This window comes from Dermacentor albipictus, chromosome 1 (assembly GCF_038994185.2).
Source record: "Dermacentor albipictus isolate Rhodes 1998 colony chromosome 1, USDA_Dalb.pri_finalv2, whole genome shotgun sequence".
Classification (NCBI taxonomy): Eukaryota; Metazoa; Arthropoda; class Arachnida; order Ixodida; family Ixodidae; genus Dermacentor; species Dermacentor albipictus.
In genome coordinates this window covers 152392265-152416225 of record NC_091821.1, presented here as the reverse complement: position 1 = coordinate 152416225, position 23961 = coordinate 152392265, and the positions used below count along the sequence as shown (strand labels likewise).

The following is a 23961-nucleotide window of genomic DNA, read 5'->3' as shown; positions in this document are numbered from 1 at the left end:
TTTCTGCTAGAAACCTTTTTTTGCAGTGCGCATCTAACCAGTCCGAACAAAGACCATTCTCAATTTCACTAATTGGTTATAAACGCAGAGGACCTGTATACGTGTGTTAAATTTCAAACAGAAATGACGAGCCGTTTCGCTTACGGCAATAGCTTTAATGTACTGGTTGATTGAGCGTTTTGAACGGCTCCGACGGCAGCTTTAAAATTTTCTACCGCGTCCTCACGTCCCCTACAACTTGGAAGGCGTGTTTCACCTGACGCAGATATATGAATATCTCAGAGCTGACGTTATAGTCTTAGGATTACTACTTAAGTGGACATGTGCTGAGCACCGAACGGCTTCATTTCCCCAATTGCACCATGTGACATACAGTAGTCAAATAGGTTAATTTGTGAATTTTAATTGAATAGGTTACGTCGTGCAACATATGCCCCCTGTGCATATAATGTGTCGCCTTCTGAACAAGACTTATTAACAAGGACTGCGAGCAAGGCTCCCGCTCGGGAGCCGTCACGTCCTTTGTTGTTTAACCTTCTAGTTTTCTTATTGGGTCGGTGTCTGTATTTTCACATAACTATGCTATGAGGATTCCCGACCAGATCAGGTTTCGATAAACCCTTGATTTTATGATTTTAGAATTGCCTCGCAGAAACACTTGGCAGCATAAGGTGGGCATGTAAGCGGGCTATTTCCAAAGCGGCTCAGCGATATGGGTGTCGAACTGCTCGGTAATTTTTATTTTTCATTTTTATTTTTTTCAGGTTACGGATCGCACCTCACCGTCTGTCGGAGAAGGACTTACCATGAGGTCTTGCAACAACAGAAAGCAGAGCAAGTTGGTGAAGAATCAAAGTTTGAAAAGCAGGCGTAGGAAACACCGACAAGGGAAGGGACAACACAAACGGGGACTGTCAACATAAAGGTCGTAGAATGGCGGATCAATGTATGCCACTCCGAGGAATTCATACATCAAAATGGTGAAGCTCTAAATGCGAGTTACCCGCTCTTCAGAAGTCCTATAGAAATCTGTTTTGCCGATGCCCGAGGTCTACCAAAGACTTTGCAAACGGTTAACTATATGCGGCGCGATATTCCTTCGCTGTATACCTGAGCCTTTTCAAATGCTTGTACTACATCCAAGCTCACAGTACTTCTATATCCTGTGTTATATCCGACACGTTACTGCATAACATGCATACTGTACCCGCTCTACCGACGGCCGCGTCTGGCTGCTCGTTCCGACGGCTTGGTTGGGCTACGTTGCTAACATTTAAGGCAAATAGTTTTCTTAGGCTATCGCCCGTTTTCGTGGTCAGTGGCTGGCGGTCGGTGGTCGGTTATTAGCGGTTAGACACTTCACCGCCGACTCAAGGAGCACGTGCTCTCGCGCAACCATGTTGTGGGGCGCATCCGTTGCCAACAGTAGATAGATTAAAATGCCTTCGATGCGAGCGTAGTTCTCACGAACTTTAGAGTTCTATATGTGGCGTTCGCAACGGTAAAATACCTATTTTGTAAAGTTTCGTTAAACAACCAGGACTATTCCAGAGGTCATGAAGATTGACAATGCGTGACATTGCGAAGGTGGACCTTGGCTCCGTTGGAGACATGCCTTCGTAACATCGTTGTAGCGAATAGCTGGGCTTCTCAGCACGCTTTGCGGCGTCACACGGTTTAGATAGCTGTGGTGGAGGGCTCGGAAAGGATTGCCCTCCTCTTCTCCTGCCGCCCTCTCCCCGGTGTGGCGGCTGCAGTAGAGGGCTCCAGCACCGCAACAGACTAGCTGATTATTGCTTCTGTTCTCTATACGGAATTACGAAGTGAAACAAATGCTACCTAAATGCCCTCACTGAAATATACGCCTTCAAGCGTATCATGATTTTATGCGAAGCATATTACTACAGCTCAACCCAGCTCCTCAGGCGCGGCGGTGTCGCCTTCAATACCGCGTGACAGAGGAGAAACGGGGCTCCAACTCGCGCCGTCGCCTTCAAGGCTGACCACGTGACACCGTGACGTCACGACAGAGGAGAAACGGGGCTCCAACTCGCGCCGTCGCTCGCGGCGTCGCGGCGGTATATAAGCAGCTGCGCTTGCCTCTGCTAGACACTCACGAGGTGAGATGCTTCCTGGAGATAGAGCTGCTCGTTGGAATGAGAAGCGAAGGTTGCGGCGTGCTACAGAGACTGTTTCTAGGTGGCTTTGCTACGGCGCAGCGACTACGCGCCCCGCATCGGACGCGGTGAGCGTCGAGCAACGCAGCGTTCGGCGCGACAACGAAATGTGCGCCTGAGCAAGCGCCGCACGCCTGAGCCGACGACACCGGCTTTTCTGCGACACGAGCTCCCTAACGCTGTCGCGTTAAAATAAAGGCTAGTATGCTTCGCATCCTGGGCTTGACCTTAGCTAAGCCACAGCCAGTTTTTTATAAAGTGATTAGCTTTCTAAAAGCGTTCGGCTGTTCTCTTACTTGACTGTCCTCGTCGATGGTTTCTGCTTAATTTTAACGCGATATGTTTAAAAGCCTCGTGTCGCAGAGAATCCGGTGCCGGCGTCGGCGGCGGTGGCGATGTGCGTATGAGAAAAGTCATCTCGAACCACGCATCCCGATCCACGCAGGCCCGCCCGCGTGGCGCAGTGGCGTTACTGAACTAATTGAATTTCTCGAAGTAAAATGCGTCAGAAAATTCGTAAAGTACGACTTACACACAACCTACAGAAATCATAGCCTCTGATTGTAACTTACGAGGAAATAATTTTGTTACGCGGAATTTCAAACACCAGTTCCTTTTCCAGCTGTCGTTTGAGGTCTGTCTAATGGGAGCTGCGCCCCCCGTTCGGTTCTTAGCAACACCATCCAGATGGGGTTGCGATGGTGTTACAAGGAAAAAAAAAAGATCCAGAAAGCTCGCATTCGTGCATATCGTTCGCCGCCAGCGTTTCCAGCAAAACGTTACGGTTACATAAGCTGCAGTTGCCGGGAAGCGTGAGAAGCAGTCAGGGATCTTTGATTGCTATCGCTTTTAAGCGTCCTCTAATTTTATTTCTTTGTGATAACTCATCACCGACGCCGGCGTCCGCGACTTTACAATTGCTGGTAAGTACAGAGGGGCATGACACTTGCGGAGGCGCCGGACGTGTGCGCGCATACGCGAGTAAGAGCGGGTGCGAGAGGAAATGTGGGGGCATTTGCTCTTTGTATGTATGACTCTGCCTAGGCACTTCGGGGGAGAATCTTAGCGCCTGTTCTGTGCGTTTGTCCCTAGGCGTTCCGGCATTGCGGAATGGGGTCGAGTTTGTTTACGCTCCCACGCTGGCTTCCGGCGCGGTGAAAGAGGTGATAACAGAGGCCTTTAGCGGGTCCGGTATCCGGACAAGCGCGGGCGGTTTTCCGATTTAGCGGGGGCGTCAAGGTGAGCGGCCCGATCGGTGGCGCCAGCTGGTGGCGCAAAGCTCAACCACACAAACACAGAGCTAATTACTGTATTCTGCTTAGCTGCTGGCGTAAATTTTCGACAGTGGCGTAATCGTGTTCACAATTACGCCGCTGCCAAAAATTTGCACGAGTGGCGAAGCAGGATATGGTGAGTTACTGCAGTTTTAGCTATGCGTTTGTCTGGTTGGGCTCTACAACACCAGGCGGCTACACCGCTCACGTTTACGCCCCGACCATCCGGTAATCCGCCCAAACCACTCCCGTTTACCGGAATAGCGTACAAGCTAAACGTCTCTAACATCGCAGATGTTTCCGTGGGAATAGTAGGGACCGTGAAAGAGGCCGGTCCGCATATATTGAGAATCTAAAAGGCAGAGCGCCTTGGCAACCACGGTTGAACGCGAGTGGCTCAAAGGGCGCCGGTGATGCTTCACGCCCCTGCCACCGCTATGAGAATACGCAGCGCCCCTCTAACACGTTTTACGCTAACCTAACGTTAACCTAACCTAATGAGGCCGAGACAAAAAGGCAATAATGCTCACGGCATAACTGTTGTGAGAATACGCCGCCCCAGCCTGACGGCTTTTACGGTAACCTAGCGTAACGTAAGGTTAACATAACCTAACCCAACCTAAGGTTAACCTAGCCTAACGGAACGTAACGTGGCCTGACGCAAAGACAATAATCCGCACGGCGTAACTGCTGTGAGAATACGTCGCGCCACCCGAACGCCTTTTACGTTAACCTAACGTAACCTAAGCTAACGTAAACCTAACCTAAACCTAAGCTAACCTAGCCTAACGTGGACGAGACGCAAAACCAATAATCCTCAAGGCGCGACATCAGGCGGTCGTGTCCAAGCGTGGTTGCTAAGACGCTATGCGTTCATTTCACTCAAAGGGGATCACTCAAAAATGCTCCTGAAAAGCCCTGGAGAGCAGGCCAGGCCTCTACTACGGGCCCTATTGCTCCCCCCGGAAAATCAGTGTTTTAACGCCATAGCGTTAAGGAGCTCGTGTCGCAGAAAAGCCGGTGTCGTCGGCGTCGGCGTCCGCGGCGTTGACCGTGAGCGATAAATCACGGCAGGCACTTCATAAATAAAAAGCAACTTCCAAGATGGGCTGGGTGGGAATCGAACCAGGGTCTCCGGAGTGTGAGACGGAGACGCTACCACTCGGCCACGAGTTCGATGCTTCGAAGCGGTACAAACGCGCCTCTAGTGAATGCGGTGTTGCCTTCGAAACGAGCCGTGGAAAGTTATACTGCAGTGTATATCGGTAATTATGAACATGTAACTTACAGAAGTCGCAATTACACGAGTAGCGAAGTGCGTTTCCGCTGCATTTCTTCTGCGCTTTCCGCACACGCCGAGCCATCTTGCGGCAAACACAGAAGACCCCCTCCTCTCCATGTAGGGCGCTGCCTCGACAGATGGCGCGCCACGCGCGCATTGGAGCTGTGGAAGGACCGGTGCGAGGGGGGTCGTTGCCCGGACTCTCTCACCCCTGACAACGCTTCGCCTTGCTCCCTCAGCAGAATCAAGCGTCCTTCCTTTCTTTAGATCACTATCTGTCTATCTCTCTGCCCGTGCCGATCACGACGTTTGGCTGGCGTGCATCATTTCCCCCTCCGAAATACCGAGTTCTTTGGTTCGTTCCGCTTGCTCAGGTGCACGTTTCGTTGCTGCGCCGAACGCCGCGTTGCTCGACCATATGGCTCGACGCTCACCGCGTCCGATGCGGGGCGCCTCGTAAGTGATGGCTGCCCTGTAGCCCATTGTCTTACACCCCTTGGCGGGTCGACGGGAACGCTGTCGCGTTCCACTCTTGAATGCGAAGCTTAAGCGTCCTCCAATTTTTGTTTTCGTTTTTTGACGTTGAAATGCCATAAGGCGCGACAAAGTTATAATCTGGCATGACTGACTCAGCACCAGCACCGCACGCGCGAGAAAGTCTGTCCAACCCACCTTTAGACACGGCGATGGTCAAATGGGGCGTCAGTGCGCGCTGGTTTACCTGTTTCACGGCGCAGGCAGCCGGCGTCCGCGCGTAAACAAACTCGACCCTACACCGCAATGCCGGCACGCCTACGCACAAATGCATACAACACGCGCAAAGAAACTTCTCCACCCTAGTGCCTAGGCAGAGTCGGATATCCAAAGGAGCAAAGGCCCCCACATTTTCTTTTTCGCACCCGTTCTTACTCGCGCCTGCGGAGAAACGTCGAGCGCCTCGAGAAAGGTCCCGCCCCGCTGTACCTACTAGTAATTGTAAAAATGCTGTCAGGCTGCGCGTTCTCGCTCATGCCCTGGTTAGAATGTACCCTGGTCATATGGCCGCTTCGGGGTTGCGAGGCAGGTTGCCTCGCTGGCTGTTCTTTCAGTGACATTCACGCTGCCGCTTCGGGGTTCCGACGCAGGTTGCGTCGCTGGCTGTTCTTTGATTGAACGCCTTTTTTCGTGCTAGCATGCCAGGCGTTGCATGAGGGCAGAGGGCGACGTGTCGCTTTCGCCCTTGTAAGCGCGTGTTATCCGCGTATTCCTTGTCCGTGCAAGTTCTTCCCTGCATTCTAACCATGCCTCGGTAAGGCCAAATCAAAACTCGCTCGCTTGCCCGCGAGGTGACATCCAGGCTGCTGCGCGCCACTTCGGGACTCTGACGCAGGTTGCGTGGCTGGCTGTTCTTTGATTGACATCCATGCTGCTGCACGCCACTTAGGTACTTTGACGCATGTTGCGTCGCTGGCAGTTCTTTGATTGACATCTACGCTGCCGGACGCCGCTTCGGGCTGACGCAAGGTTCAGTGCTGGCAGTTCTTGGATTGACATCCACGCTGCCGGACGCCGCTGCGGGACTCTAATGCAGGTTGCGTCGCTGGCTGTTCTTTGATTGACATCCACTCTCTCGCACACCACTTCGGGGCTCTCACGCAGGTTGCGTCGCTGGCTGTTCTTTGACATCCACGCTGCGGCACGCCGCCTCGGGACTCTGACGCAGGTTGTATCGGTGGCTGTTCTTTGACTGACACCCACGCTGCCGGTTCGGGACGCCGACGCAGATTGCTCCGCTGGCTGTTCCTTGAATTTACATCCACGCTGCCCCTTCGGGGTTCCGATGCAGTTTGCGTCGCTGGCTGTTCTTTGATTGACATCCACGTTGCCGCTTCGGGACTCTGACACAGGTTGCATCGCTGGCTGTTCTTTGATTGACATCCACGCTGCCGCATACCACTTCGTGACTCTGACGCATGTTGCGTCGCTGGCAGTTCTTTGATTGACATCCACGCTGCCGGACGCCGCTTCGGGACTCTGACGCAGGTTGCATTGCTGGCAGTTCTTTGATTGACATCCACGCTGCCGGACGCCGCTGCGGGACTCAGACGCGGGTTGCATTGCTGGCAGTTCTTTGATTGACATTCAGTCTCTCGCACACCACTTCGGGGCTCTCACGCAGGGTGCGTCGCTGGCTGTTCTTTGACATCCACGCTGCGGCACGCCGCCTCGGGACTCTGACGCAGGTTGTATCGGTGGCTGTTCTTTGACTGACACCCACGCTGCCGGTTCGGGACGCCGACGCAGATTGCTCCGCTGGCTGTTCCTTGAATTTACATCCACGCTGCCCCTTCGGGGTTCCGATGCAGTTTGCGTCGCTGGCTGTTCTTTGATTGACATCCACGTTGCCGCTTCGGGACTCTGACACAGGTTGCATCGCTGGCTGTTCTTTGATTGACATCCACGCTGCCGCATACCACTTCGTGACTCTGACGCATGTTGCGTCGCTGGCAGTTCTTTGATTGACATCCACGCTGCCGGACGCCGCTTCGGGACTCTGACGCAGGTTGCATTGCTGGCAGTTCTTTGATTGACATCCACGCTGCCGGACGCCGCTGCGGGACTCAGACGCGGGTTGCATTGCTGGCAGTTCTTTGATTGACATTCAGTCTCTCGCACACCACTTCGGGGCTCTCACGCAGGGTGCGTCGCTGGCTGTTCTTTGACATCCACGCTGCCGCACGCCGCCTCGGGACTCTGACGCAGGTTGCGTCGCTGGCTGTTCTTTGATTGAACTCCACTTTCTCGCACACCACTTCGGGGCTTTCACGCAGGTTGCGTCGCTGGCTGTTCTTTGACATCCACGCTGCCGCACGCCGCCTCGGGACTCTGACGCAGGTTGCGTCGCTGGCTGTTCTTTGATTGAACTCCACTTTCTCGCACACCACTTCGGGGCTTTCACGCAGGTTGCGTCGCTGGCTGTTCTTTGACATCCACGCTGCCGCACGCCGCCTCGGGACTCTGACGCAGGTTGCGTCGCTGGCTGTTCTTTGATTGACATCCACGCTGCCGCGCGCCGCTTCGTGACTCTGACGCAGGTTGCGTCGCTGGCTGTTCTTTGATTGACATCCACGCTGCCGCACGCCGCTTTGTGACCCTGACGCAGGTTGCGTTGCTGGATGTTCTTTGATTGACATCCACGCTGCTGCGCGCCGCTTCGGGACTCTGACGCAGGTTGCGCCGCTGGCTGTTCTTTGATTGAAATCCACGCTGCCGCACGCCGCTTCGTGACTCTGACGCAGGTTGCGTTGCTGGATGTTCTTTGATTGACATCCACGCTGCCGCACGCCGCTTCGTGACTCTGACGCAGGTTGCGTCGCTGGCTGTTCTTTGATTGACATCTACGGGGCTGCACGCCACTTCGTGACTGACGCAGGTTGCGTCGCTGGTTGTTCTTTGTTTGACATCTATGCTGCCGGATGCCGCTTCGGGACTCTGAAGGCACGTTCGCACCGAAGGCGGAGCGGACAAGCGGATCCGGCCAAGCGGCCATGGATTTTCCGCTTTGCGGAATATACGCGGCCGCTTGGCCGGATCGCGCAAGGACTGATTTTTTCCGCGCGGACAAGTTGGCCGCTTTGGCCGCAGCCAATCAGAACCCGACACGGCGGAAGCGCTGGTGAACGAATGTAAACGAATGTCTTTCTCTGGGTTTTTCGCATCTGTTCTTGAAAAGCGTCAAAAGGGCAAGTTGGGCCAGTTGGTTGGGATTTATAGTAAGGTTTGTTACAGCGCAACACATGACAAGGACAAAGGAAGGTATAAAACGACGACACGGCGCCGTGTCGTCGCTTTACACCTTCCTTTGTCCTTGTCTTGTGTTGCGCTGTAACAAATCTTGAAAAGCGACTATACAAGTGGCGAGTACAATGCCAACGATCTCGTCTTCTTCGTCTGAACTTATCATTTTGCAGAAGTAGATATCGGGCGGGAGCGCGCCAAGGCACGACGAAAAAAAATATCGAGATGGCGGCACGTCCCTGAAATTTCAAAGATATTGCGAGATGCCCCGCCATCCCGGCGGCGCGGACAGCCAGACAACGCGGCTCGTCTGAACAGGCGCGGGCGCTCGCCGCCTCGCCGCTTTGAAAATGCGCTTGTCCGATTAGACGCTCCGCTTTCGGTGTGAATGTGCCTTGACGCAGGTTGCATTGCTGGCAGTTCTTTCATTGACATCCACGCTGTCTGACGCCGCTTCGGGACTCTGACGCAGGTTGCGTCGATGGCGGTTCTTCGACTGACATCACGCCGCCACTCGCCGCCGCCTCCGCGCGAGAACCATTGTGGAACTGCCCTTGACAGAATCGCTTTAAAGCTATCTGCGCTTGCACTATAGGCTGCGCGGCGTAAACCCGTCACTTATAGACGCACTTGACAGATGACAGTTTGGGTATGACAGTGTTTGATCGTTTCACACGCGGACATGTGAAAAAACGTCTGTGTGTTTTCAACGCCTGCCTTTTCAAACTTTGAATCACGAAGTCACCGTTTACGTTGTTCTTCCATGAAACCGCAGTTGACTTGTATTTTCCTTTGTACAATATTTAATAATAAAAGAAGGCAGCACGCGTCTCTGGCCGCTTGCGTTTCCTGAAACTGGCGGCGCTTTACTGCGGGAGGAGGCAGCGCGTCTGAAGCCGCGCGGTACGCACTGCCGTCGTATATTAGCCGTCAGTGCTTTGGCCTGTCTCGAACACCGCGTTTTAATTCTGGAAAGAAGGCGTGCTTTGTGAATAGATACAAAAGTGTATGTCGCATAGAACGTGTTTCAGCCATTACGCTGCGCGAAATGGACGCGCCCTGCACTGAAACCGACGAGGCTCCGGCACCTCGCAGCAGCGGGACTTTCGCTGCATAATCCGAGCGATTACACTGCGTGGACGCAGGGACCACATTATCGACCCGTCTTGGAGTTCATTAGATCAGCAAATCTTTTTTCATTCATTTAATCATCCCTATTCACCCGTATCCCATATTCCTGTATGCCCTGAGGCATTTACTCTCGGATAAAAAATAATAAAGAAAGAATGGACGCGCCGGTAGACGCCACGCCGAAATTGCGTGGAGTATGTGGTCCGTGTGTTTGCCCCTTGCGCTGCAGTTATTGCTGATCAATGTGGAGTGGTCAGCATCGAGTCGTTAGCTCAGAATATTTTATTTCTTAAAGCGCGCTTAGAATTAGATGGAGCACGGCGCCACCGTTGGCATGCAGTCTAAGCCGTTCAGCTAATGGTTACAGATGACTGGCATCCTGCTGCTGATACCTGCTGGGCAGATGATGATTATTGTTGTGTGGCAAAAGGATGTAATTTTGCTTAAGAGTGTATCCAGTGCCTGAGCGATCGGCAGCAGCCACCTTTTATTGCGTTCCGAACGGACAGCCTGCGGCGATTCAGAAAAAAAAAATCTGTTTTGTTCGGCAAATGAATGCATCTTTAACGCGTACACGTCACTTTGATGTGGTGAGTTTTCGCGGTCACGGAGCCTTGTGGAACACCGGACTGACATCGCTATGAGGTGAGTCATGACTATTAACTGTTACGAACTGGGAACGGCTGACGAGAAATGACTTAATACATTTTAGAACGTTACGATCGAGGTTTAATTTGCTTAGTTTATAAAGTAAAAGTTTATGAAACACTTTGTCAAAGGCTTCTGAAACATCTAAAGAGATGCAATCGGCAAGAGAAGAACGGTCAAGCATTTGGTGTAGTTTGTGAGTAAATGTTAATAATCGTGATTTACACGAGTATGATTTTCGAAAACCGTGCTGTGATGGCGAAGAAAATGAATTCGACTCAAGAAAATCCGCAAGGTTAGTAAAAGTAATATGTTCTAGTAGTTTGCAGCAGGTACGGGTTAATGATATCGGACGATAATTTGTAGGTGATGTTTTGCTGCTAGATTTATGCATAGGAATAATTTTTCCTATTTTCCATTCTGACGGAACAGTAGGTGTTTTGAGTGATTGTTGAAATATTTTAGTTAATGGAACTATAAGAGCAGGTATTTTTTCAGAAATTTATCACTGATTTTATCAAAGCCGGGTAACGAATGTATGTTCAATGAATCTATTAGTCGAATAACTCCGGGAACTTCAACAGTCACTGGAGGCATAGTTAAAAAGTTATGGTCATTCAAGACAGGTACTTCAATTTCAGCAGTGCACGATAAATTTTTAACAAAGGTATTATTCAGGAGAGTTGCGCATAAGTTTTTGGGAACAGGGTTACCAGAGCAATTGTTAAGAGCAGTAGAATTATCGGAAAGTGGATGTACGATGCGCCAATTTTTTTTTACGTTAGTTATCAGCATAGATAGCAATGTGATTGGTAAGAATATTTCTTAGCGCATTTGAGTGCGGCTACATAGGCGTTAGATGCTAATGGCGTTAGATGCTTTCCAACGTCAGTCAGCGGGTGATAGCTTCGTGGAACGATACAGTCGTCTTTTTTTGTTGATAGTCGCTTTAAATTATTGTTGCACCAAGGCGCGCGCGGGTTGCATGCTATAATACGCGTTGGGATGTGTTTATTGATTAAGCGATTTACCTCTGCCGAAAACATATTCCAGTTTGACTGCACACTGCGATTTTCAAAATCACTCAAACATATGTTAAGAAATAGACTCAGCTCATTATTTATTGCTTAAAAGTTATCTCTCTTATAGTGTCTTATGTTTTTAATCTTCGGAAGTTTCAGAAACGGAGTAATTAAGTTAATATTTAGCAATAAGGGGTCACTAATATCGGGTAAGTAATAGATGGCAAAGGCATAACCATGACGATTAGTTAGGATCAAATCGATAATGTTTGCGGAATTAGGTGTTATTCTTGTGGCTTGTGTGACTAACTGAGTTAACAAAAATGTAGTACAAATACCCAAGAAATCCGTTGAATCAGAAGAGGATAACAAGTTAGGTACATCATTGTTCCAAACTATATTAGGAAAATTGAAGTCACCAAATAAGAGGTGTAGAAGAAAACTTTTGTCGTAATGGAACTAATTATATGATGCAATTCATTGGTAAATGCAGATGACGAGGACGGTTGACGATAGCAGACGCCTAAAATTACCTTTTGATGGTTCAGAGTTACTGTAGCCCACACTGATTCCAGATTGGTACTGATGTTTCTATGATTGGTACTTCTATGACGACGGGATGTGCTTCAAATGGCAAGAAGTACGCCGCCACCACGACGCTTTGTTCGGTCACAGCGGTATATCGTGAATTGTTTGCTACCATCAAAAAGTTCCGAGTCAAGAATGTCATTCGAGAGCCACGTTTCAGTGAGAGCTTATATATTGGCTGAACACGTGCCAATTAGAGATGATAATGAGTCACAATTTTTCAGAACATTTCTGATGTTAGTATAAATGATGCTGATTTTATTACTTTGCACATTCCCACCGCCCCTCAGGTGTCCCTAAGTAGGAACGTGTAGCGAGGCAGCCACAACATGGTTGAGGCCGACGTTGCGTCCTGGCGTCTCCTGAATATACTATTTAAGATAGAATGGTACATGTAGGACTTATTGTTTATTAGCAGTCTCTTGTAGCTGAGTTTCAACTGGGGTGAGTCTGGTTGTGATTGAGCAAACTCGATTAGTTTTTTACGGGCAAGTCGAGTTTCGGGTGAAAAGTCCTCATTAACTGTGATATTGCTAGGTCTTAACTGCGCGCGTGATGAAAGTACTGTTTCTTTGGCTTTGTATTTAGTAAATTTAGCAATTATCAGGTGGCGTTTGTTAGTTTGGTAAGTGCCAAGCCGGTGGGCTCGCTGAATTGAATTGCTGGGAAAAGAGCTAAAAGCGGCGTTAAGTGCTGAGGTTAGTTTTTCTTCGGTCTGTTGGCAGGTTTCTTTCGAGTCAGGTAGGCCATGAAATATTAAATTATCGCGACGAGCTGACGAGAGCCAAGCAAGGGCAAGTGATAATACCGCCTGCATTGCAAAAACGTGCCGACTAAGCACAACGCTGCCCAACGCTAGTCCCGTGGCCACTCAGTTCTTCCACCGTACTCGAGCCTTACCACGTACCTGGCAAAAAGTTTGTAAACAGGGATAAGGTGCCTCAGAAAGGCTGGCCATCGTTTCGATAGGAGGATCTATCCAAGACATCTAAGCGACCTAAAAACATAACTGCGCCGGAGAGTCATATTTCAAATCTTACTTGCAGAAATGACATTGTTATTAAGGAAGCACGTAAAGGTGGAAGTATATTTATTTCGCCAGTAGAAAACTACAAGCACGAGGCTTACAGACAACTAAACTACCCAGAACATTACCGTAAGCTATATAACGATCCGACATTATCCTACACAGTGACAATTACCAACAGGCTGAAATCACTTTTGGCTGATGAATTGATAACACCGTCAGAATACAAATCTCTTAAACCTTTTTCTTCTGCGCAACATGGTTTCCGTCAAACATACTCCTGCGAAACGCAGTTACGGTCATTCACTGATAAACTACATTGCATTCTTGACCAGTCATCTTGCGCCGATTGCATCTTTTTAGATTTCGCGAAAGCTTTTGATAAAGTGTGCCATCAATTGTTGCTTTATAAAGTAAGTCATCTTAATCTTGAACCACATGTCTTTAGATGGATTCAATCTTTCCTTCTCAACCGCTGGCAGTTTGATTTCACTAATGGCACAACCTCACCGCTTACTATAGCGTGTTATATGGTGTACCACAAGGATCCATCCTCGGACCACTTCTATATTTAATTTATATTATTAACCTTCCGTCCATCCTATCTTCTGCCAGCCACCTTTTTGCTGATGACTGTGTAATTTTCTGAGAAATACGTAACCTCAACGACATTAATACTCTCCAGACCGATCTTAATTTGGTCTCTAACTGGTGAAAAACTTGGGAAATGGAATTAAATCTTAACAAATGTAAGTTCATGCGTGTTTCTTGCTGCTTTAACACTCCCCCTTCTTATTGTTTTAATAACATTCCTCTTGATTCCGTCGCATCATATAAATATCTAGGCGTACATATATCACGAAACTTGACATGGAATGCCCATACTGAATACGTTACCAATAGCGCTAATCGCATGTTAGGGTATTTACGTCGCAACTTCTCTGCTGCTCCATCGTCCTTGAAATTCCTACTTTATAAATCACTAATACGACCTAAACTTGAATGCGCGTCATCTATATGGGACCTTGGGCAGGAAAATCTTGTATCTTCTCTCGAACTTATACAAAATAACTCCGTTCGCTTCATCTTTTCAAATTACAACCGTACTGCAATATCATAAGAAGCCAACAAACACTGACACCAAGGACAACATAGGGGAAATTACTTGTGCTTAATAAATGAAGTAAAGAAACGACAAATTAATGGAAATTTTTGTGGATGAAAAAACAACTTGCCGCACGTGCGAACCGAACCCACAACCTTCGCATAGGGGTCGGTTCCCACCTGCCGCAAGTTGTTTTTTCATCCACTTAAATTTCCATTAATTTATCGTTTCTTTATTTCATTTATTAAGCACAAGTAATTTCCCCTATGTTGTCCTTGGTGTCAGTGTTTGTTGGCTTCTTATGATATGACTAATAAAAATCGGGCCCCTCAGTTAACCCCCTTTCTAACCGTACTGCAAGTATCATAGCCATGAAAACTAACCTTTCTCTCCCATCTTTAAAATCTCGCCGGAAAATCAGTCGCCTCACTCTATTCCACAAGGTATATCATCACGTCACGCTACACGACGATTTTATTTCACCACCGGAATACATCTCCCATCGCATTGATCATCGGCACAAGGTTGGCATCAAAAAGTGCAGTACTTGTTTTCAGTCCTACCTTCCCCAGACATCTGTCAAATGGAACCGCCTCCCTCCCGATATTGGAGCCATTGAAGATAATCAACGATTTCGTGATGCACTAACAACCTTTGTTTATTTTGGAGAATGTTGAACTTATGTTCTAACAAAATTCACTGTTTTGTATTTATTGTCTTTGTAACCTATATTACCCACTCCCCTCTGTAATGCCTTTGGCCCTGAGGGTATAATAAATAAATAAATAAATAAATAAATAAATAAATAAATAAATAAATAAATAAATAAATAAAACTGCCGGGCGTTTCTACCTCCTTCCAAAAATCCCTAAAATTCCATCCACTGAACCGCTATTATCCCAGGTCGGCCGATAGTATCAAACAACAACACCCCGACGGAGAGCATTCTCCACATTCCTTAACTACTTCCTTGGTGACTTGCCAAAAGCACTTCCGTCATTTGTACAAGATACGCCCCACCTGCTGAGAATTATGGAGGACATTAATACTAAAGGCACACTACCCTACACCATAGCTATCGCAACACTAGACGCCACGGCCCTGTACACTAACATTCCAATCCCTGATGGTTTATCTTCGATAAAACAAACGCTGTCTAAACACAATGCACAACACTCTACCGAAGTCTACTTGTCTCTCCTTGAATTAGTTCTAACACATAGCTACTTCGAATTTGAGGAGAGTTACTAGCTACAGATACATAGTACAAGCATGGGTACGCCTTTTGCACCAACCTACGCGAACATATTTATGGGGATTCTAGAAACAGATTTCCTATCGCGCTGCACTGACAAGCCCTACACATAGTTACAATACATAGAAGACATATTCATAATATGGGGACATGGCTAAGACAGTCTAGATTAATATGTAGCATTTCTAAACTCTTTTGACGCAACAATAAAATTCACATCACAATCCTCAATTGAGCGCATAAACTTTCTGTACACAACAATATACATTGACAATGGGGCGCTAAGGACAACGCTGTATAGGAAACCTTTCGACAAAAGACTGTACCTAGGATATACGAGCAACCATCCCAGACATTGCAAACAAGGCATCTTTAAAGGCCAAGCTACACGTCTACGTCGCTTTTGCGTTGAAAACCAAGACTACATAGATAGACTCGATCACCTTAAAGAAACCCTATCAAACAGGAACCACCAAAACAGTGACCTTCAAAAAGCCTACACCGCTGCAACCAAACTTGATCGAGCCGAGGTACTCAAGCCCCGCCCCAGGATCATAAGAACAACAACGCCCTACTAAATTCTCAAACGCACTCACAAACGTGAATAACATCTTCAGTAAATACTACCCAATTCTCACCAGCAACCATAAATTTAATACGATTTTTCCCGACGCTCCCAGTAGCCTACAGAGGCAACACTAATTTTAAAGATGTTCTTGTGCACGCCAAACTACAGAAAAAGAGGACGTGGGGAAGCAATCCCTGTGGCCGGCCCAGGTGCTCTACATGCAAACATCTTCAATCTACTACTACAGTAAAAAGTACAGCGTCGAACTACGCACACAAGGTAACTTTAGGTTTCACCTGCACATCAAGCAACGTAGTCTACTGACTAGAATGTGCCGTTTGTAGCAAACAATACATAGGTGAGACTGGACAACAAATTCATACAGGACGCAACGGTCACCGCGCGGACGCAAAACAATTTACCTAAAGCAGTAGCCAGCCACTTTAATGAACATGTTCATATATTCGTCAAAGCAAGACTCTAATACTACAAACAAATTTCCGTTCACTTCGCGAAAGGAAGTATACGGAATCGTACCTCATACACAAGTTTAATTGCCTACACCAGATGGGAATTAAGCTGGTACGTGGCAACTTAGAATCTTTAAAAGCGGTAACTTAAATTTGAAATTCTCATATCATCAACCAAGGCATAAAACAAATTATGCTACCAGCTAACCTTAATTCTTAACCTCACCTAATCCTCCATTTCCAATTTTTTTCCTGCCTACTACTCAATTTAATATACTCTTGCATGTTTTTACGTTTATGTCAACTGTACGACCCCCTTTTCCCATGTACACGTGCCCCCGCCCGCTTCTGCGCACGTCACCCTCCTATTTGTTATTCCGGTTTCGGTTGTCCCCCTGTCTTTTCTTTTTTTTCTGTTTTATATATTTTTTGAAACACCCTCACCAACACATTCCAAATTCTCAGACGTCAGTATACCTTTTTCGGTGTCATAGCCACACAGGGTATCGCCATTTCTGTATACCGCCGTAACGACACCTACGTTGAGCTACTGGGGTTAACGTCCCTTGAAAGACCATGCCGCTGCCTTCCAGTTACCCCATGCGTTGCACCCCAGACTCCTTGTCGCCATCTTAACGTCTCCAAAATTACTTGACGCCTTGCTGCCATGCTACTAAAGTCACTCTTTCAACTCATGTTTTTTGGAGTCTTTCTTGTTGCTCGCGCACTGACCGCCTCTTCTAAAGCCACAAAAACATGCCGTCAACGACACTTCTGAATGCTCCCTAACCTCTCGCTTCCCCAACGCCCTCCCATGGCCCCCATCTTTTTTTTCTCTCTTGGTGTCCCCCCCCCTTCTTTCCCCTTCTCCCTTTCTTTCTTTCTCGCTGCGCAGGAAGCACTGCTTCATCACGACTAGGCGCGTCATCGCGCCTCATACGCCAAGGCCACCAACTTGCCCACGCACGCCGCTCTGGCCGCCGCATCTCTCTCACCCCTCTTTCACTTCCCCTTCCCTCTTGTGCAGGGCGGTTGAGGTGTCCTCAACTGAGAGACAGTTACTGCGCTGCACTTTACCCCAATTTTTCTTTCCCAAACAAGAATCTGTCCTCTCCCTGCCTTTCCACCACTCTCCCTCTCTTGTCCCCTCGTCTTGGGAACCACGCTCACAGGCGTCAGGCGACAGCGCTCATTATCTTCGAAGTCTCTCCCTTTATGACCAACCGCACGTGACGTCCTTGCACTAACCCTTTAACACTAACATGCCGAGGATGACGAGGCCGCCTTTGACGAAGATAGGTCCTCCTATCGAAACGTTGACCAGCCTTTCTGAGGCACCTTATCCCTGTTTACCGACTTTATACCACAGTGTGCTATCCATCTGTCAGCCCTTTTCTTGATTTTGGACTTACATACCTGACAAGTGGCTCAGTAAGGAATTCAAGTTTATTTGGTGACAGGGAAACGGACGCTACACTGGCTCGCCTATCACCAATTCCTGGAATTTCCCTCTAATATTCCCTCTTCCCTCTAATATTTCTCGTGTCAGCCTGTTGCGACCTCAGCGTTGCACAGTGGCTTCTTCAAATCTTGGATTGCATCCGCACTGCATGTAATCCAGTGCAAGATGCCCCTAGAAAGCGTTTGTGACATTAAAGTTACGCTCTTTAAGTCGTGCATTGAGACACCTGTCAGTCTGACCTAGGTAAGTCTTGCCACAGGACAAGTGAAGGAAGATAAACAACATTATCGACGCATGTCGCAATGGGCTGACGATGTTTCAGGAAAGTGCAATTTTCTTTCCATTCCGTTTTATCAGGCCTGCACAACTTCGACAATTGTTCGGGACGGTCGCCCGATAGTGAGAAGACGACGTTCTGACGCAAAGGGCCACGCAGCTCAGGACATGCATTCGAATGATCGCGTTGGAGATTGGCTAATTCCAGTTGTAGCTTTCAGCGTGGAACTTTAAAACAAAGTCATTTGTGGTGCGTTCTGCGCCAAGGATGTGAAGCTTGCTGTAAACAATGCATAACAAATGTCTCGCGACCATTGTGCTTATGGAACATCGTACCTTTTATTTCCGTTTGTGTGCACCGCGCTGCGCACATGGAGATGGGAGAAATAAAATCACCGCCCAAGCACTCCGTGCAGATGGTTAACCAGCGAAGCTGAAGCTTGCTGCCCTGGTGTTTATCACTAGGTTAATCCCGACGGTTCGTTAAACGACGGCTCGGTAGGCTGTCGGATACTCGGTACGCAGATGCTGCTTGCGCTCGGCTGCACGAGCCTTGTGCCCGGGCTGAAGCATCGGTACGGCGTAGACCAGCTCGTTCTCGGCTCTGCTCGCGGTGTGAAAGCTACCTGCTCCTCAGGAGTACGTATACGACTCGTGGCCTACCCATTTCGGAGCCGGAGAGAAACTGAAGTTGTAAACAAGCAGCGGCCTCTCAGCATGTGGACGGTACATAGTCGCAGTTTCGCACACAATATTGCTGCTTGAAATTAAGCTTGATAAATACACTTCGGAAAAAAAAATGTCGCTGTCTAATTACACTAAGATTATTTTTATTGCAGTGTTCTGTAAGTTTAAGGGCATATTATATATGCGGTAACAGAGACAATGCATGTCGTTGAGAGTTACGTTGTCTCGCAACCTGGAAAACGCGGCGCGAAAGCGCCGCTCCTTTCTTTCCTACGGGTGCTCGCGCGTCGGCGCCGTACGGGCAATAAGAAAAGTTACGAAACTATGTAAACGAGCTGACAAAATGCCGTTGTTCGCAACGTAACCACGTAGAAAAAAATTCTGACACTACGGGGTCTTTGTTACCTTGCTTCAATGGCTGAATACCAGTAAAGGCTCCCACAATATGTTTACAGACTCGTACATGATTTTGAGGAGGCCACGTGAGCGCTGTCTTACACGTCAGTTGATGAAGTGTCGTCGTGATGTCGTAGTTTTATCGCCGTCACAGTCGTGTCGCCTTTGTTATCGGCGTCAGGCTAACGTCAGCATTACCGTCATTGTCACCCTGACGCCACCGGCGACTCTGCTGTGCCTTCATCGTTGTCATCGTGTCGGCTTTATTGGGTAGGTAATTACATTGCTAAAATGGGCGTCATTAGTCATGTGCTTTACTTGAATAAAAACAATGGCGAATGGATGATTGATTAAGAGAGACAGGGATATATATATATATATATATATATATATATATATATATATATATATATATATATATATATATATATATATGCGTAGACGAGCTCGTCCCCAGTTCTCGCGGTTTTGCTGATCGAAAGCTGCCTGCTCCTCAGGTGAACGTATGACGCGTGGCCTACCCATTTCGGAACCGGTGAGAAACTGCTGCGCGCGTCCTCGGCTGCGACGGAGAGCAACGACGTCACTACTGGCGCAGCCAATTGCGTGCATTTCTTTCTATTTTTTTCGCGCATGTGCATGGGGTTGCGCCGGAGGTGTTTTCGACGTCCAGGTGACTGACGGACGGACGGACGAATCGCCAGCCATATACAGTTTCGCTGTAAGGTGACGCCGTAGAAACAGTAGGCATGCTTTATTCAGTTCAGTGAAGAGCCGTCATTTCGGAGGGCCGAGTGTCGCACGCTGGCGGCAACCACGCACTTCTAGACCGCAGTGGCGAATCCGACGCGGTTCTGGTTCCTGTCGAACACTGTGTAGTATTCCTGCATGAATGTGGCGCCTAAGATCCAGAGGCGTGCTCCCGACGCATCCGACTCGGAGATGCGCGTGAAGCACTGAACACCGCCGGTTTCGATCGGGATCTGGAAAAAAGTGCCGCGTGTCAGTGTGGTTGGGAAGGATCTCTTATTTATTTGAAACTTCCCTAGAGGCCTCTTATGAGGCATTGCGTAAGGGGGGCGTCACTGTAAAGACTAAATGGATATATGTAACAAAACAAAATATATACGTGATAAGTAGACAGTACACTAATGTACACACAACACATTATACAAATATTAGAGCAATGCGCAAAAATAATAGGAAGCGGTAGTTTAAGCATGTTATACAAAAACACAACATATACAGTTCATTCAGCAAGCAAAATAACAACCTACAAAAGTAACCATTCCGTCGTCATAGGCTAAAGAGTACAAGAAGAATAAAAAAAAAGAATGGCCCCATAAATAAAAACAAGGGATTGTGCAGAACGCGTAAAAATGAAAAAAATAATCCTCCTTTTTGTCGAAGGTAGGGGGACTAGGAGGAGTAGACGGGAAGACAAGGTTAGCCAGTTCTCAGACCGGCTGGCTACATTGTGCTGGGGAAAAGGGGTAACGGGAATCAAAGATTACAGAAAAGGGATGTTGCAAATAAAAAGGGAATAAGGGAGGAAGAAAAAAAATAAAATATAAGAAAGAAAGGAGAATACGGCCCTGCTTAAAGGCTGTCACCAAGACGAGTCCTCCGCAAGAAGCGCAAGAACGCTTGCAAAGCCTTCTGTGCTGAGGACGGTCTCAGCCACTGTCCCAGGGCCTTTATCCTCCAACAAAGGGCAGTTGTCAATACTATCTAGCACTCTTAAAATTTCTTTCCTGGGCGCGCTGAAGCGGAGGAACACAGAGAAAGTGGGTGATTGTTTGCTCACAGCTAGAGTTATCGCATGTAAGGCTGTTGGCCATTCCGATCTGAAATGAGTACGCATTCGTGAAGGCCACGCCAAGCCACAAGCGGCACAAAAGGATATCTTCAGCTCTAAGTAATCCTGACAGAAGGTGGAGCCGTAGTTTCGGTTCCAAGTTGTGAAGACGATGGTACGTAGTGGAATATGAACTTATGAGCTGGCAGAAGTAACCAGAATTACTTTGGAAGACGATGACATGGTAGGCTGTCGCTAATGCTTACGTTTATTTGCGCTTGGAGCTTTTCCGCTTTACCCGCCCCCTAAAGAAAGTAAGCAATAAAAATAAACAGTGCATATTTACCCTAATGGTATATCTTTCTCCTGGAAGCGGGAAGGACTTGCCGTTCAGGTTGAAAGTGATTGGTGGCAAGCTGGCTATCCCGTTGCAATCGACCTCGAACTGCAAGCGACAAAAATGAATGGCTGTAAAAACGTGAAGCTCAGTTTTGAAGAAAGAAGTAATTTACGTCCGCCCCACACACAAGTGCCCATGTAAGAATGAGTGAAAGCAGATGGCGCCAAGACCTCCCAGTTTGCACTACTCAAAATTGCATCATCCGCTAGCTAGGCTTTGTTCTGCAGAGAACGCGCTGCGAAGTTACCATGGTGACCGCACCTCCATTGCACAAAGCCTAGCGAGTCGAGACAACTCTCGGAGTTGGTACGAAGCAAATAAATATCGCGTACTTCGAGGCACAACTGCGCGCCTGTGCTTCGAGTAATCTGCGTGTGCCTCGCATGGCTAAGCGCGGCATAACTCGAACGCCGAAGCGCGAACTGCGTCTGGCACATAACAGCGCGGATGTGAACATGTTTAGGATCGACGCGCCAAGCTCCGGCATGCCATCACATAGACGCATGCGTCACATCACACCACGTGGACGCACATCACATCGCATCACACTGACTCTCGCATCTTGTGAGGCTACTATCCCAGACCAATTCTTCTCCCATGCTGCTTCTGAACTCTCCACCAACACCACCGCCGAGTGGCTGGTTCAAACAGGCAGTCTACAAACCAACGGTGTCTAGTTGATTTCGTCAGCACAACTATGATGTACGCCGACCCTGGACACTGTACTGAGGGTTTTGACTGCCTTACAGCGCTGCAATGATCTCGCTCTCTCTCTCTCTTGTGGTCGCCAATGTCACCTCGTTTTCGTAGGAGCATTAGAGATTGGCGCCGGTAACTCACGGATGAACATTAAAATCGTAACGAAGTCCTCACATCAGCGCAGCGTCTCCGCGGCATTGTATGCCTTGCCCTTTCACCACGAGAAGCTTAACGGCACGATTACCACGAGAGGTAGCCAGTGCTTTGTGTTACTTCTTTCATAGGCGATATGACGGGAAATAATAAGAAGAGTCGAGGAGATCTGTGCAGCATGTGTCAGCTGCACGTTATAGACACGGAGAAGCTGGGGAGCACCGTCACACTTCTTTAACCTTGTTACTGGTTTACGACTGCCTTCGTGCGCAGTACACTCGTTACACCGCAGTATCCCTTGGGTTGTGCCGCACTTCCCATTTACCCTGTGGAAAGAAGGTGAGCACTTCGCGAATCGCGGATACCCTGCATATCTTGTATGTTTCTTCCACCCGTCCTTTTTGCTGACATAAAACTGTTTCGTGCCCAGTGGTTCGAACCACAATGTGGACTCCGCGAACCACTGCTGCTTTTAGCGCTCGTGCTCCGTTAGTACGCGCGTCAGTTTTGAGATGGGAGCGCCCTGAGTTCGATGCTATTTTGCGGAGTGTGCGTTTCTTCAAAGTGCCTTATTTAGTTTTATCGCCGACACGATGATAATTTTTTTAGTTTGTTGCGGACGAGACGCAGCTGGACAGCGCTGGCGTGAAGTGCGCAATTAAGGCAAGCGCTACCTTAGGAGCTCGTATCTAAGGTTATGGGAACGGAGTGAATGAGTGAGTAAAGACTTTATTTCAAAACCAGGTATTGACAGGTGGCCTCGTTGTTAAGCAGCCACGAGCCCTTGGGCCCGGGCGGCTTCTTCAGCTCTCTTGATGACCTTGGACTGCAGGTCAGGGCCGGAGCTGAGCAACACGGCCTCGCAGTGCTCATTAATTTATTTCGTGATTCTTGTGATTTTCCGCTGAGCACGACCACACAATATGGAACAGATCCGCTTTTTTCTTACAACGGTTACATGTATTAGGGTATTGGTCCGGGTAGTAGCAGTGATAGGCTACAGGGTTGGGGTATGTGTTCGTGTGAAGTCACCTCCAAGCTACTTCTTGTCGCTTGTTAAGCGATTTGTGTGCTGGCGGGTAGACTGCCCTGGCTAACGGAGAAATTATTTTATTTGTAATCGACAGAATCTATACTGATAATAATTATTGTAGTTAAAAAAAGAAAATTAAGAGACTGTTGTGAGCGCATATTTTATTTAGGTTATCATCGTTTATTTAAACAAATATTGCCGAGAATTGAAATGAAGCTTCAAGTTCATGGCTCTTTAACTGAACAATAAGAAGCGATATCATGTTTCCGTAAACTGCGTCTATTTCGACATCTAAAGTGGACAGACTTCATATATTATCCACCTACTTTGAATTGATAAGAGTACCTTCACGGAGCGGAATTAGTTTCTTCGCTGGATATGTGGTTTAGGTACTGGCAGGCACTAATGGCTGAAAAAAGACGCTCGAAAACGGCTATTGTGACAACTGACGAGTTATATGATTTCGTCGCGATGCCCTTAGGCCTCTCCAAAGCGCCTGACATATTGAAGGTAGTGTTGGACACTTTCCCCTGGTGTCTTTAGCAGCACGTCTGTCTTTGGTACTTGTACACCAATGTGGGTTTTTCAATAAGTTTTGAGTCTCATCTCAATCACCTTCAACAGGTACTTGGGTTTCTCAGAGCCACTAGGTTGTAATACAATTTTACGAAAGGTCACTTCTGTGCTCCAGGTTACTATCCTAAGGCACGTCGTTTCGAAAGCGGGCATTCTT

The 23961-nt window shown here is 48.1% G+C and overlaps 2 protein-coding genes across 2 annotated transcripts in view; one reads left to right on the top strand and one right to left on the bottom strand.

Annotated features, from left to right (window-relative positions):
* The window catches only part of LOC135902984 (tyrosine-protein phosphatase non-receptor type 2-like), a 109135-nt gene extending 99794 nt beyond the window's left edge, over positions 1–9341 (top strand). The window contains exon 9 of the mRNA XM_065433315.2: positions 765–9341. Coding sequence (XP_065289387.1) covers positions 765–810 — 46 coding nt within the window. The 3' untranslated portion in view covers positions 811–9341. The remainder of the gene's footprint in view (positions 1–764) is intronic.
* A 10541-nt stretch (positions 9342–19882) lies between these two features.
* The window catches only part of LOC135903031 (lysosomal aspartic protease-like), a 43210-nt gene continuing 39131 nt past the window's right edge, over positions 19883–23961 (bottom strand). Inside the window, exons 6-7 of the mRNA XM_065433403.2 lie at positions 21290–21388; positions 19883–20128 (exon numbers count right to left, since the gene is read on the bottom strand). Coding sequence (XP_065289475.1) covers positions 19970–20128; positions 21290–21388 — 258 coding nt within the window. The 3' untranslated portion in view covers positions 19883–19969. The remainder of the gene's footprint in view (positions 20129–21289; positions 21389–23961) is intronic.